This window comes from Xiphophorus hellerii, chromosome 11 (assembly GCF_003331165.1).
Source record: "Xiphophorus hellerii strain 12219 chromosome 11, Xiphophorus_hellerii-4.1, whole genome shotgun sequence".
Classification (NCBI taxonomy): domain Eukaryota; kingdom Metazoa; phylum Chordata; class Actinopteri; order Cyprinodontiformes; family Poeciliidae; genus Xiphophorus; species Xiphophorus hellerii.
Window position 1 is genome coordinate 17,148,197 of NC_045682.1, and position 11,299 is coordinate 17,159,495.

General features: G+C 39.6%; 2 protein-coding genes across 3 annotated transcripts; one reads left to right on the top strand and one right to left on the bottom strand.

The window, feature by feature from the left end:
• Positions 1 to 1,254: 1,254 nt before the first annotated feature.
• On the top strand, positions 1,255 to 4,384 carry banf1 (barrier to autointegration nuclear assembly factor 1). The gene is made up of 3 exons (XM_032576429.1): positions 1,255 to 1,378; positions 2,192 to 2,344; positions 3,017 to 4,384. Exons 2-3 carry the CDS (start codon positions 2,219 to 2,221, stop codon positions 3,161 to 3,163), a joined length of 273 nt encoding a protein of 90 aa, XP_032432320.1. The 5' UTR covers positions 1,255 to 1,378; positions 2,192 to 2,218; the 3' UTR covers positions 3,164 to 4,384.
• Positions 4,385 to 4,512: 128 nt separating this feature from the next.
• On the bottom strand, positions 4,513 to 10,510 carry gng3 (guanine nucleotide binding protein (G protein), gamma 3). 2 transcript variants are annotated; one of them, XM_032576431.1, is made up of 3 exons: positions 10,418 to 10,510; positions 8,007 to 8,106; positions 4,513 to 5,678 (listed from the first exon to the last, which is right to left on the bottom strand). In XM_032576431.1, the coding sequence occupies exons 2-3, from the start codon at positions 8,103 to 8,105 to the stop codon at positions 5,550 to 5,552; spliced, it is 228 nt and encodes a 75-aa protein (XP_032432322.1). In that variant the 5' UTR covers position 8,106; positions 10,418 to 10,510; the 3' UTR covers positions 4,513 to 5,549. The 2 variants fall into 2 exon arrangements, with proteins under 2 accessions (XP_032432322.1, XP_032432321.1); XM_032576430.1 differs by lacking the exon at positions 10,418 to 10,510 and adding an exon at positions 8,700 to 8,976.
• Between the last annotated feature and the right edge of the window lie 789 nt (positions 10,511 to 11,299).

Below are 11,299 nucleotides of genomic sequence, written 5' to 3' on the forward strand. Positions count from 1 at the left end.
GAGAAAGAAAGCATTCATCTTTTATCTTAGACTCTGCTTAGCGTTCCAATTAACTGTGTGACTCTGTTTTTTAATCTCTATAAAATGGGATTGTCTGGTGAGCAATTCTGCTGTTAATGCAGATGCAAAACCTACAAAAGGTGGAACGGCTTTAGTTATTTTTGCTTAAAAGACACGGGTTCTACAGCTAACATTTTCTCGTGGCCATTTTCTACTTATTTTCAAGAAGCTTTTCTTTTGAAATTGAAAACACTGGGTACCTTTTGGCTTGTTCACATCGGGTATCTGCAACTTTTACAAACCAGAGAGGCATTTTCACCCTGAGTCCAACTGAATAAAGCTAACTTAGACCAGCAACTATTACCTGACCTTTTGGGAAAAGGCACCTTATAATTGTTAAATGCCTACTGCAAGAAATGTCTTATAGAACCATCATTTTATTTCTGGGTTTTGGTTTTAAAATAAAGAAAAAGATGAAACTTTTGAAAAAGGAGCATTGGTCCATTTTCTTCTATGTGGAATATAATTTGTGCAGATTTATGTAACAACAACAAAAAAAAGCACAGTTTCTAATGTAATGACAAGAAAAATAGATCTGCAAAGATATTACTGGTACTTTTGGTATCAATTTAAATGCAGTTATTCCATGAAAAAGCTAAAACCTGCATTTGGTATTATATAGTTTGGTATCATTTTTTTAGTAAACGCCATTGTGGAAGGTCCAAAAGCCAGTTGTGGTTCTTCTGCGTAATTAATGTCGAAGCAAATTATTTTTACATGATTTAAATTTACTGACTAATTTATAAATTAAGGGACTGGATTCTTTAGAAGATATTCTTAGACCCCAAGGAGCCCCATTTGTTACCAACATGGCAACAAAAAAGGATATTCTTCAAAGAAATATCTAAATAAGAAATGAGTAAAGGTAATGTAGACAGATGTATGGAACATAAACATTACACGATGTAGAGATACATCGCTTTATAAGGTTCTGTCTTTCCTGTCTCTCCAAGAATGCTGCAGTAAAGGGGAAAACAAAAATAATCCTAAAGCGCTTACATCAGGCCATCAATCAACTAACTCTTATTTTTCACATTCATTTGATTTGGCTGTAATTAAAAAAAAACTATTCATAATGTATCTGTAAGCTCAAAATCAACGATACATCCCTGTGTTAATGACGACCCTCTGTCGAAGTCACATCAAAAGCTTTTACGTTTTAATGTCTTGCGCCTGCCAGGTCATGCGCAGGGCAAACAGTTCCCCCTCAAAGTAATGACGTGTGGCGCGGGCGCAATGCATTGTGGGTGCCGGTGGAAACAGAAACCAAATAGCTGCTCAGTTACGGTTTCACTTGTTTTGAACTGCACGCTGAAAGGTACGTTTTTCACGCCGTCCCATCCTGTTAGCTGTAAATTTACTGTGAGAATTACAGAGCCGTGGATTATAGGACGCGACAAAGAGAAGGAAGACAAGCTGAGAAACGTTGTTGTTGTTGTTTTAGTCTTAAGGCGCCTTCAATTTGAGCTACATCATGTCTCAGTAGCGCTAATTTCAAACCTGGAGCTTCCTCGGGATATGTTTTTTTTTTTTTTTTTTAATGGATTGCGCAATGTTTGGTGGTGGCTCGCACCCTCTGGGCATGCAGGGTTTCTGGGTCAGAGGATTTTTTTAATGGAATGTGAAGCTAGCAGCGAACCCACGGTCATTGGGACACAAATGTTGGTGTTGCGCGCCCATTTCACGGCTGTCTCTGGAGCGCGAACTTTCTAACAAATACACGACAGATTTTTCCACTGTGATAAGACTAGATTCCATATTGCGGGTCAGGAACGAACATTGCTTTCATTGCGTGAAGCTTGCAGTAAACTTCACTCTTAATTTGCTGTACCACGCTGAAAGCGTTTGCGTAAACCTGATTAGAAAGGACAATCAGAACAATCTTGATATCGATTAAGCTCCGATTACAGTTTACTCAACACGTGTTGGGAAGTATTTATTTTAATTGGAGTTGAATGCATTTGTGTTATATAGCTGAAATAATTTGGTGCAAAGAAATACCTTGTCATACCAGTAAAATATTATTGACCAAAAAAAAAAAGCAGTTAAAAATGTAGATATGTTTTTAAAAAAATAAAAATGATGACCATTTGCTATTGCCCGAATTATTTTGTGACCCTTCATGTTGCAGCTCAACCCTTGAATCTTTGACACAGCCATGTCTTCAACATCCCAAAAACATAAGGAGTTCGTGGCGGAGCCCATGGGAGAGAAACCTGTGATGGCTCTAGCCGGCATCGGAGAAGTCCTTGGGGGGAAGCTGGAGGAAAAGGGGTTTGATAAGGTGCGTCTTTTATTTCTTTGTACATTTTGAAAAAAGAAAAAAAAATATATATATATATATTTCATATCACAGTTTATGGAGTGAACATAATTTATACTGGGTGAATTGATGAAGGGTCAGAGGTCAGCGACCTGTTTTTGTTTGAGGTCTGACTTGCCTGTCTGGATTTCGACTGATTAAATAATTTATTGTTAGTGCTATATTATAAAGCATATGACCCCTAAGCTTTATTTGGTTTTTGACAAAAAACATAATAAAACAAACCACTGGGTTAACATAACAGGAAGCTGCGCTCCAACACAGAACAGACGACTAAGCTCCAGATTTTTTTTTTTTTTGCATGCCTTTGCAGACCTTCATTACAGTTTCAGTTTTATTATTTTTGATATATTTTATTGAATTTCCTGGGTAGTGACAAACCAGTTTAATGGTGAAAGAGTCTTGTCTTTCATTTTCTGTTTGATACAATGTTGGTAAAACGCCAGCTAGCGTTGCCTTTCCGCTGCCACATTGAACAGTCTGCTAACACTTGTTAGCAGACTGGCGAGGATTGATGGTAGCCAGAGCAGCTTTTGGAAGTTCAGCAGCTTAACAACATGTTTCTCTCTATGATAAAAGATTATTGCAGTTTTGTTAACCAATAATTTCCTCTTCTCCTTCTTCTTCTTCTAGGCCTACGTTGTCCTTGGGCAGTTCCTCGTTCTGAAGAAAGATGAGGAGCTTTTCCGGGACTGGCTCAAAGATACATGTGGAGCAAACGCCAAGCAGCAGCGCGACTGCTATGGCTGTCTTAAGGAATGGTGCGACGCCTTCCTATAAGCCCCGTTACCAATCATGTTGTTTTTCTAACTTGTGAGGTCTGAAATGTACATTACCTCTTCAGCAGCCAGTTCAGTCACAAGTATTCAGTAGTTTTCACAAAATAAGTAAAGTGACATGCGCTCTTTTAAATGCCATTCATTCAGATTAGAGCTCATTATTTCATGACTTTTCTCATTAAGCTTGTAAGCCATACAATAATGGCAGCTTGCGATGTCTACTCACTGGTAATTTCCTTATTATGCAAAACTAATGGATAAATTTCAGCTGTAAAGAGCAGAACACCGACTTTTTCTCCTTTTGCTTGTGGGCTACTAATAAGTCAGGTTGCATCTGTGCTAGTTTTGCCCTAGCTAGGACCTTTTAAATGTTATCACAACTGTGTTTTTTAATTATCCGAATAAAAGATCTGTTTATGAATGTCGACCTTTAGCCTGATCACTTGGTTCTAATATCCCCAAATGTAAATTCAACTGACAATCTGCTGTTTTACGCTTTATATTCTCACATCTAATAGCCAAAAAAAAAAAAAAAAATGCTTTGCTCTACTAGTTCAGTAAAGGTTTAGGGTTCATTTTAGATGTCATTTTGCCTCTACTGTTCAGGAAACTATCTCTATTCACCTCCAATTCTCAGCATACTCGTTCCATTTTCTTACCAACGTTGTGCTGTAATCCACTGCAGACTGCGTCGAGTTTAAGGGGTTCTGCGGAGGATGTAGCATTTTGCTGAGAATAAAACAGATCCTTCTTATTGTAGTAATGTAGAAAATACGTGTAGAAGCTGCTGTTCCTGGAAATGAAGGAACAACATCACCATTAGGTTTCACCGGATCTGACTTAAGGTCTCTCTCTGGAGCTGAAGATGGGAATGTACATGGTTAAAGACGCCGATGCAACAAACCTAGATGCTGTTGAGATGTAAGCTACATTACCAGACTTCTAAGTAAAGTGTGTTGCTGTGCTTTTTAGTGATTATTCACATCCGCTTTCACGTTTCATCTGTATATGGAATCATCAAATGCCTTAAAGCGTGCTGTTGTATTTAAATCTGATAACACCCTTGTTCTATCTAATCTGTATCATGAGCAGCTTTGACCGTAGTCACTGCAGTTCCTCTGTTAAAGAAACACTGGCCCACGTGTTTTCATCCGAACTGTGAAAACGTCCGCTTTTCTATTGTGTTTATTATAAAACAATAAACTGCACGTGTCACATTCAAGCATATCTGTCGTTTTATGTTCACTTAAAAAAGAAAAATCACAAGAGAGTTTATCTTTGATGACAGGAAGTTTTATTATTTCAGTGCTTCATTTTCCAGGATAAGATTTTCTGCCACATTTTTTTTTCCTTTCCAGATTCGATGTTTGCAAGGTACCGACAATGCAAGGGGATGGTCACAAAATTCCAGATGCCAGAAATAATTTTGAATGTTTTTTTTTTGTTTTTTTATGCAGGGATTTAAACACAAGTAGCCTGTTAAATGAACATTAAAAACACTTTGGAAGAGGCGGGCTCTCTGCACAGGAACTTCTCTCATCTAGGTGGCCACACACACCTGTCTGCAAAAGTACGTCGTAACTGCTGTAGCTATTTTGTGCTCTACAGAAATAGAAAAGTATTCACACACGACAGTTAATGTAATAGCTGATTTTCGCTTCTTCGAGTTCACGTCAAATGTCCTTAAATAATCACTGGAATAAGCGGCAATAGGGTTGGTGTGCTATCGAACTATAAAATCTCCAATTTACAGTGCTCAAATGCTTGGACTTGTTGCTTAGCTTTCACAGTAGCACCTAGCCTTACACACACACACAAACGCTTCAACATCCACTCCACGGCGATACTATAAATGAGCGTACCGTTAAATCTTGACAAAACTGATAAACAAATTATAAGTTGACGTTCATAAAACAGCTGTTGTCTTTAAGTGGTACAAGTAACTGCCAAAATACCAAAACATATAGCTTGACCTTCTGGTAGAAAAAGCTCAACATCATCAGCATACATGAGAATCCACTAAAGAAAAACGAATTTTTAGGGGGGAAATGTCAAACTTCACCTATAATTTCTGAACATATTGCACCACGGAAAGCTATAAACGGAATTATGGCGTGTTATCTCCTTGTTAAACGTGTTACAACAATTCAAAAATAATACTGGATGAAGATTTTGTCCATTTTAGCAGTTACTTGTAGCTTCTTCGAGCATGAGACATACGTGTTTGAAATCAGATGACGGCTTTTTCGCTTCGAATTTATAGCATCTTCACTAAACAAATGTTCACATTTTTGACTCAAATCCTTTTTTTTTTTCTCCCTTTTGCAGAAATTTGCCAGATATACTTGCCAGTTGTACTTTGAATCAATAACAATCCCTGATTTGTCTCAAAGCAGAGCACAGAAGAATTTCTTCTCCCTGAAAGGGTTTTCTGAGGTGGGCACCGGGGTGATCAGGGGGTCGTCGCAGGCGTGCGCGTCGCAGTACGCCATCAGGTCGGCCGCTGCCTTCGACACCTGCAGGCGGAGACGATTGGAACATCGTTAGAACTGGAAAAGTCACTTGTTGGCTGAAAGACGAGCAGGAATGGGTGTGGCATCGTCAGAAGTGATTTCGGTCTGCAGTTGGAACGTGCTTGTGGGCAGGCAAGATTTAAAGAAGGTGCTCGCGTTTCAATCAGCTGCATGTGGGAGTGAAGACGTGGAAACCAGGTCATCTAGCTAAAAAGAAGAGATTCCCAACACCTTTAGGTGGCCCACTAAAATGCCACAATCAAAACAGATTAAAATTCTACTTGAGGAATTCGACTTGAGGTTGTTTTTCTTGTTGTATGAGAAAAGCAAGAATCTATAATCAGCCTGAAGTCAGTCAGTTATTCCCGTGGCAGCAAGGACTGCTCGCTCAGTCACATGTGACGCGTTCATTTTGTGTTGGAACAGTTTCCTGAAGCAAAGACTAAAGATGAGTTTAGGACAAACAAATTACAGCCAGCTAAATGACAATTATTTAAGGCTAGCTAGCAGGACAAATAATAAAAAAAAGACATCAACACTTCCACTTATCCACATGACCTTTACCCTTTACCCATTTTAGTTCCTCCGTTTTGTTTGAGGTTCGAACATTTCTGCAGAGCTCTGCTAAGATAAGGTCTCTTGTCTCGGAGCTTCAGCAGGGACTGTTCTCCGTCTAACGCCCTCGATTTCTTTCCCTGAGCTCTGCTCTTACTTTTTGAACCATCTTGCGGTCGCCTACTGTTTGAGGAAAATGTACTCATCTGTCCGTCTCCATCCGAGGTTCACCACGCGTCATTTCACACATTGTGTGTATGGCCCTAATAATAACTCGGAATAATGAAAAGCATCAATTCTGGAGCCTCGTTCTGCCGGCATCCTTGGCTTTTCATGCTGGATTTTTTTTTTTTTTTTTGCTCGCATTACGTGGCACAAATTTGGCTCATGAAAAGGCAGCGCTTACTTTAACCTGAGCTGCACTCATACACACTCATTCAACTATGAACATAGGGGAATGACTGCAAGGGGGAAAAAACACACAATTTTCTTGTTAAAACCTCCATTTTTGCTGTGGGTCTTTTATTAACAGGATTTTCACGTCGATGTTAAAATGTGGCTCTTCTTTCTAAGTTGAAACTCTGTATAAGAATAAGCTCTGGTTTTATAAAACATAACAAAGGTTGGTGAAATCATTGCATTTATTTTGGATTCATCTGTGGATCTTATAGTTCTGCACTTATGGTTTATTATTTTAAAATGTCCTTTTGAGCTAAAACCATTGAAAAACATTCCAGTGGGCTGCTGTGTCTGCCTTCCTCAAATTAGCTCATAACGTTTTACACTGACATAGTGAGTCGAAAAAGAAAAAATTCCCCTTTCAGATTTCTTCAATTTTTTCCCCCAGATTTTAATGTTTCAGATTATTAAAAAATATTGTGATTTTTATCTAATAACAAAAAGCTTTCCAAATAAGTCTGACCGGATGCGGAAAATATAATTGCCCCCTAAACCGATTAACTCTTTGGTCAACCTTAGATCTGCCAATACGGCTATGTTGTTGCTGGTAGCGAGTCTTGAGGATTTGACTTTGACTAGGCCGCTTTTCTGTTTCTTCAATGCTGTGCATAAAAACAAAAACCCACTTTCGTAATTCCACTGAATGTTTTCCCAAAAAGTCTTGGCGATCATCAAGATGTTTTGTGGTAAATGCCTTTTACTGTATGTTCAGTAGCGGTTTTGACCTTGAAACTCGCCCAGTATCCTGTTTTTTTGTTTGTTTCATGAATCATGAAGCTGTCAATTCCTCAGATGTTCTTCAGGGTTCCTTTGTGAGCCTCCACATGTGCCGCCTACAGAGTTCTGGTGTAATCATGGATTGACCGGCCACTCCTTTCCAACATTCACTGCTGTTCTATCGTTTATCCACTTGCTGATAATGGCTCTCACTGTGTTTGACTGGAATCACAACGCCTCAGAAATGGATTTGTAATGATGTCAGTAAGTTAGTTTCTCCTCTGCTCATGGATTTCTATAGATCTGGGCCTACTTCATGTTGTCAGGCAGACTCTAGGGGTTTTCTTAACTGTACAGGTGTAGCTAGCGAGTAGGATTGCTTAAGAAAAAAATCACATTCGTTACTGAGCAAGTTCAATTTTAAGATAGGACCAGAGTGACTGTTTGTAGTTTCTATTCACTCGCTCTATAACCATCTGATATTAATTGACAAAATAAAGCAAACATAGAAGAAATCTGTAAAAGGCAGCAAATATAAATGTATATGCATATATATATTTTTTACAACATTGCATATGTATGGATAGCAAGTGATTTTACCTTTATCCTACAGAAACTAGCCTCAATCTTCAGCTGCTCCACCAGCTTCCTGGCTTGGCCGACACTCATGGTGCTGTTCACTGGGGTGTCTCCTTTCATCCTGGCCACAGAAACAGCAACATTTGTGGTTTGGCTCCATACATTAGTCTTGTTAGTGCCCTGCTGCTTGCTTTCGAGCCAAATACACAGTGATGCACGATTATGTAGCTGGCGATATCTTACCGAAGAGACAATAGAGCTAAATGGCTCTGGTTGCAAAGCGAGCTTCGACCCTGACCGTCACTTATCAAGAAGAATGAATATCTGTCAGTATTGTGTCACAAACTGATCACAGCTGATTTGTTATGTTATTTTACACAGTGACAAAAGGCAGCGTCTTTCTTTGATAAGGCAAAAGGAGCATAAAGTGGGCCAAGTGGGCAAGTCTATACGACATGGCCCACTATTTCCCCCCCCCAGTCTGTGCAGGAAAAGCCGTAGAGATGAAATGCTAGGAGCAGATGACTGAAGCCATGAAGACAACTACGAGACGAGGACTTTGTACGAAATAAAAAACAGAGATCAAGTCAGATGGGTTATGAACAGAGAACAGAAAAAAAAAAAAAAGCCGAGCAGAGGAAAGAGCGAATCTGCTTCCTTTCCTCATTGTCTTCTCCTCTCTCCTTCCAACCATCCCCCCTTTTTTCTCCTTACCCGTATGATATTCCTCTTCAGGTGCAATCTTCCCCCCTCTTCTCTCTCTCTCGCTCTCTTTATGTTCGCCTGTCTTTTTCCGCCTCTCCGTGTTCTTCCTCTGTGAGCTCCTGTTTTTCGGTGGTATCAGTGTAGCCGAACCCCACCCCTCACAGACTACCAGCCTTGGATGGCACCCTACTCTGTACAGTCCAGTGCACTGCAATTCTGCCACTAGATTTGTGGTGGATGGATGGATGGGATCACCCCCCTCTCCTCTCCACCCCTCAGCCGTGAATGGTAGCTACCAGACGGAGGTGTGGGTGAGGTGGGGGGTATGCCACCAGTGGTGGTTCTCCTATGTGGGTGGACTGCACCATATCCGTGTACTGGATTCTCTCAGATTAAAATATTCAAATAAATATCAGAGGTGACTATATTTTTTATTTGTGTGTTTTTTGTTTGTTTTTTTTACCAAATAAATTATTGTATGAAATGAGCCCCCCCACTCCTCTCCACAGACCTGATTGGTGTTGTGTTCCTGAGAGATTTGTGATGCCCACCCTCTCCTCCGTTGCCATGGGGACTGCTGCTGTCTGCCTTTGTGGCTTGCAATCATGTTAAAGATTCGTAGGTTTTCACCGTTCTTTAAATTAGCCGCGTCTGGGAATAAAATAATATCTTTTTTTTCCCCCTTCCTTTTGGCATATGAGGGTGATGGACGAAGAATAAATAGAACCGCAGAGCGGGTGTATGTTTTCAGGATGCTCTCAGACCAAACACCCTGTACAGCAAAGATGTCCGCAGGCACACGTCGATACGTGTCGCTTCTTTGTCGAGGTTAAATAAATGTATTTGAACGCGTCTGGATTATATTGTTCAATAAAGAATTTGCTGTAAATTTTTACACAACAGCAAAGCCGACAGGGAAAGCCTGGGAGACGAAAATACGACATTATTTTCCGTCCGAAAACTGTTCGACGCCATCTTTGTTTCCTCTTCTTTAATGGCGCAGAACTCCCGACCTGCACTCCGGTTTTCCGGCGGAGGGATATCTCCTCCTTTTTATCGTCTCTGTGTTCCGTTTGCTTTTGATGCCTGCCGTAAATTGTCAATGGTGTAAAGGGGGGGGAGGTATAGTCAACGTTTCAAAACATGCTGTCGCTTAGACTTTTAGCCATTTTGTTACGTTACATTCACAAAGTGTAGCACCTTCCGAACAAAGACAGACCAACACAGAACAGCTCAGAAATAAGTGGAAGGAAGTCGATACAGGGTTTTCAAACTGTTTACAAATAAATATCAGAAATATTTTGTATTCAACCTGTTTTACTTTAACAGCATGAAATAAATCTGGTGTAACAAGTCATTATAAAAGAAAATATGATTATACAGCAGTTCTTATGAGATTATTTTTGGAACCAGCAATTATAAAAAAAATATATCTTTCAGCACCTCCTAAAACTTCAAATTATGCCACAACTGAAAAACTACCAAGGTGTTCGGTTGTAAAGCGTAATGTAAACATCAATTTGGTTTATGCTGAACCTTTCAACTAATGAAACACAAATACACATTTTATTTCCCATTTTAAAAGTCCTAAACAGTCAGGCCCGATCAAAATTTTTAACAACATTGAAAGCTCTCTGGCCAACCAGCCAGTTTCTCCTTGATGTCCCAAGATCAAACCTAAATCACAAAGATGATTGAGAGTTTGCTGTTAAAATATATCCACATACCTCGGAAATATTCCTGTTTGCTTTTAGGTTCCGGCATCAGATTTAGCTTAAAGGTTATGATTTTATTTGAAGAATTTGAGCATTTATCTCATTACTCTCCTTGCTGCTGATTAACTTAAGCAGAACAGAGCAGAGGGTGTCAGTGGATGTGAATGGCTGCAGTTGTAGGACTCCATCTGCTGGCAGGCTTGAATGACTCCTGTGCATAAGCCCCAGAAACAAGCTCTATAGATCCATCCATCAGATGAGGTGACGCATGTGCTCCCCGGTTTTGACTAAGGTAGACCGTACAATCAAATAACCACAGTTCTGATTATGTCTTTTAATTATTACTATTTTTTTTTATTATTCTATCGTTATTGGGAGTAGCAGATGAAGGGGAAGCAGAAATGAAAACCTTGAAGTAAATTAAGGTGATTTCCAGTTCTTCCTGAAGTGGATATTTCCTTTTCTAGGCTTGGTTATGATGTAATACAGTCATTTCTTCAGGCATGTATACGTTACCAGCATACCACACTCGGCTGTACTTCTTACTCTGTGCATTTATCCGAGCTACCTAATGTGCCATGTGAGAATTAAACAGTTAATTAACATATCCTAATTAAGATACACTTAATTACTGTAGCAGCACATAGGGACCTTTGAGTCCAGAGACACTTACGACTGAGAAATCTGGATTTACTGAACACTGATTTCATGCACTTTACTCAGAAAATCAACTACAGCCTGTGGAACAAGTAGAATGAGAGTCAGGAAAATTAATAATCATGCAGAACTCATGTGGTAAATATGTCAGAGATACACTTAATAGGTGAGCTGCTGTTACAGCCCTCTGAAGCACAGCGCAATCTATAATAAAACCTGTAGAATGTGCTTCTTATA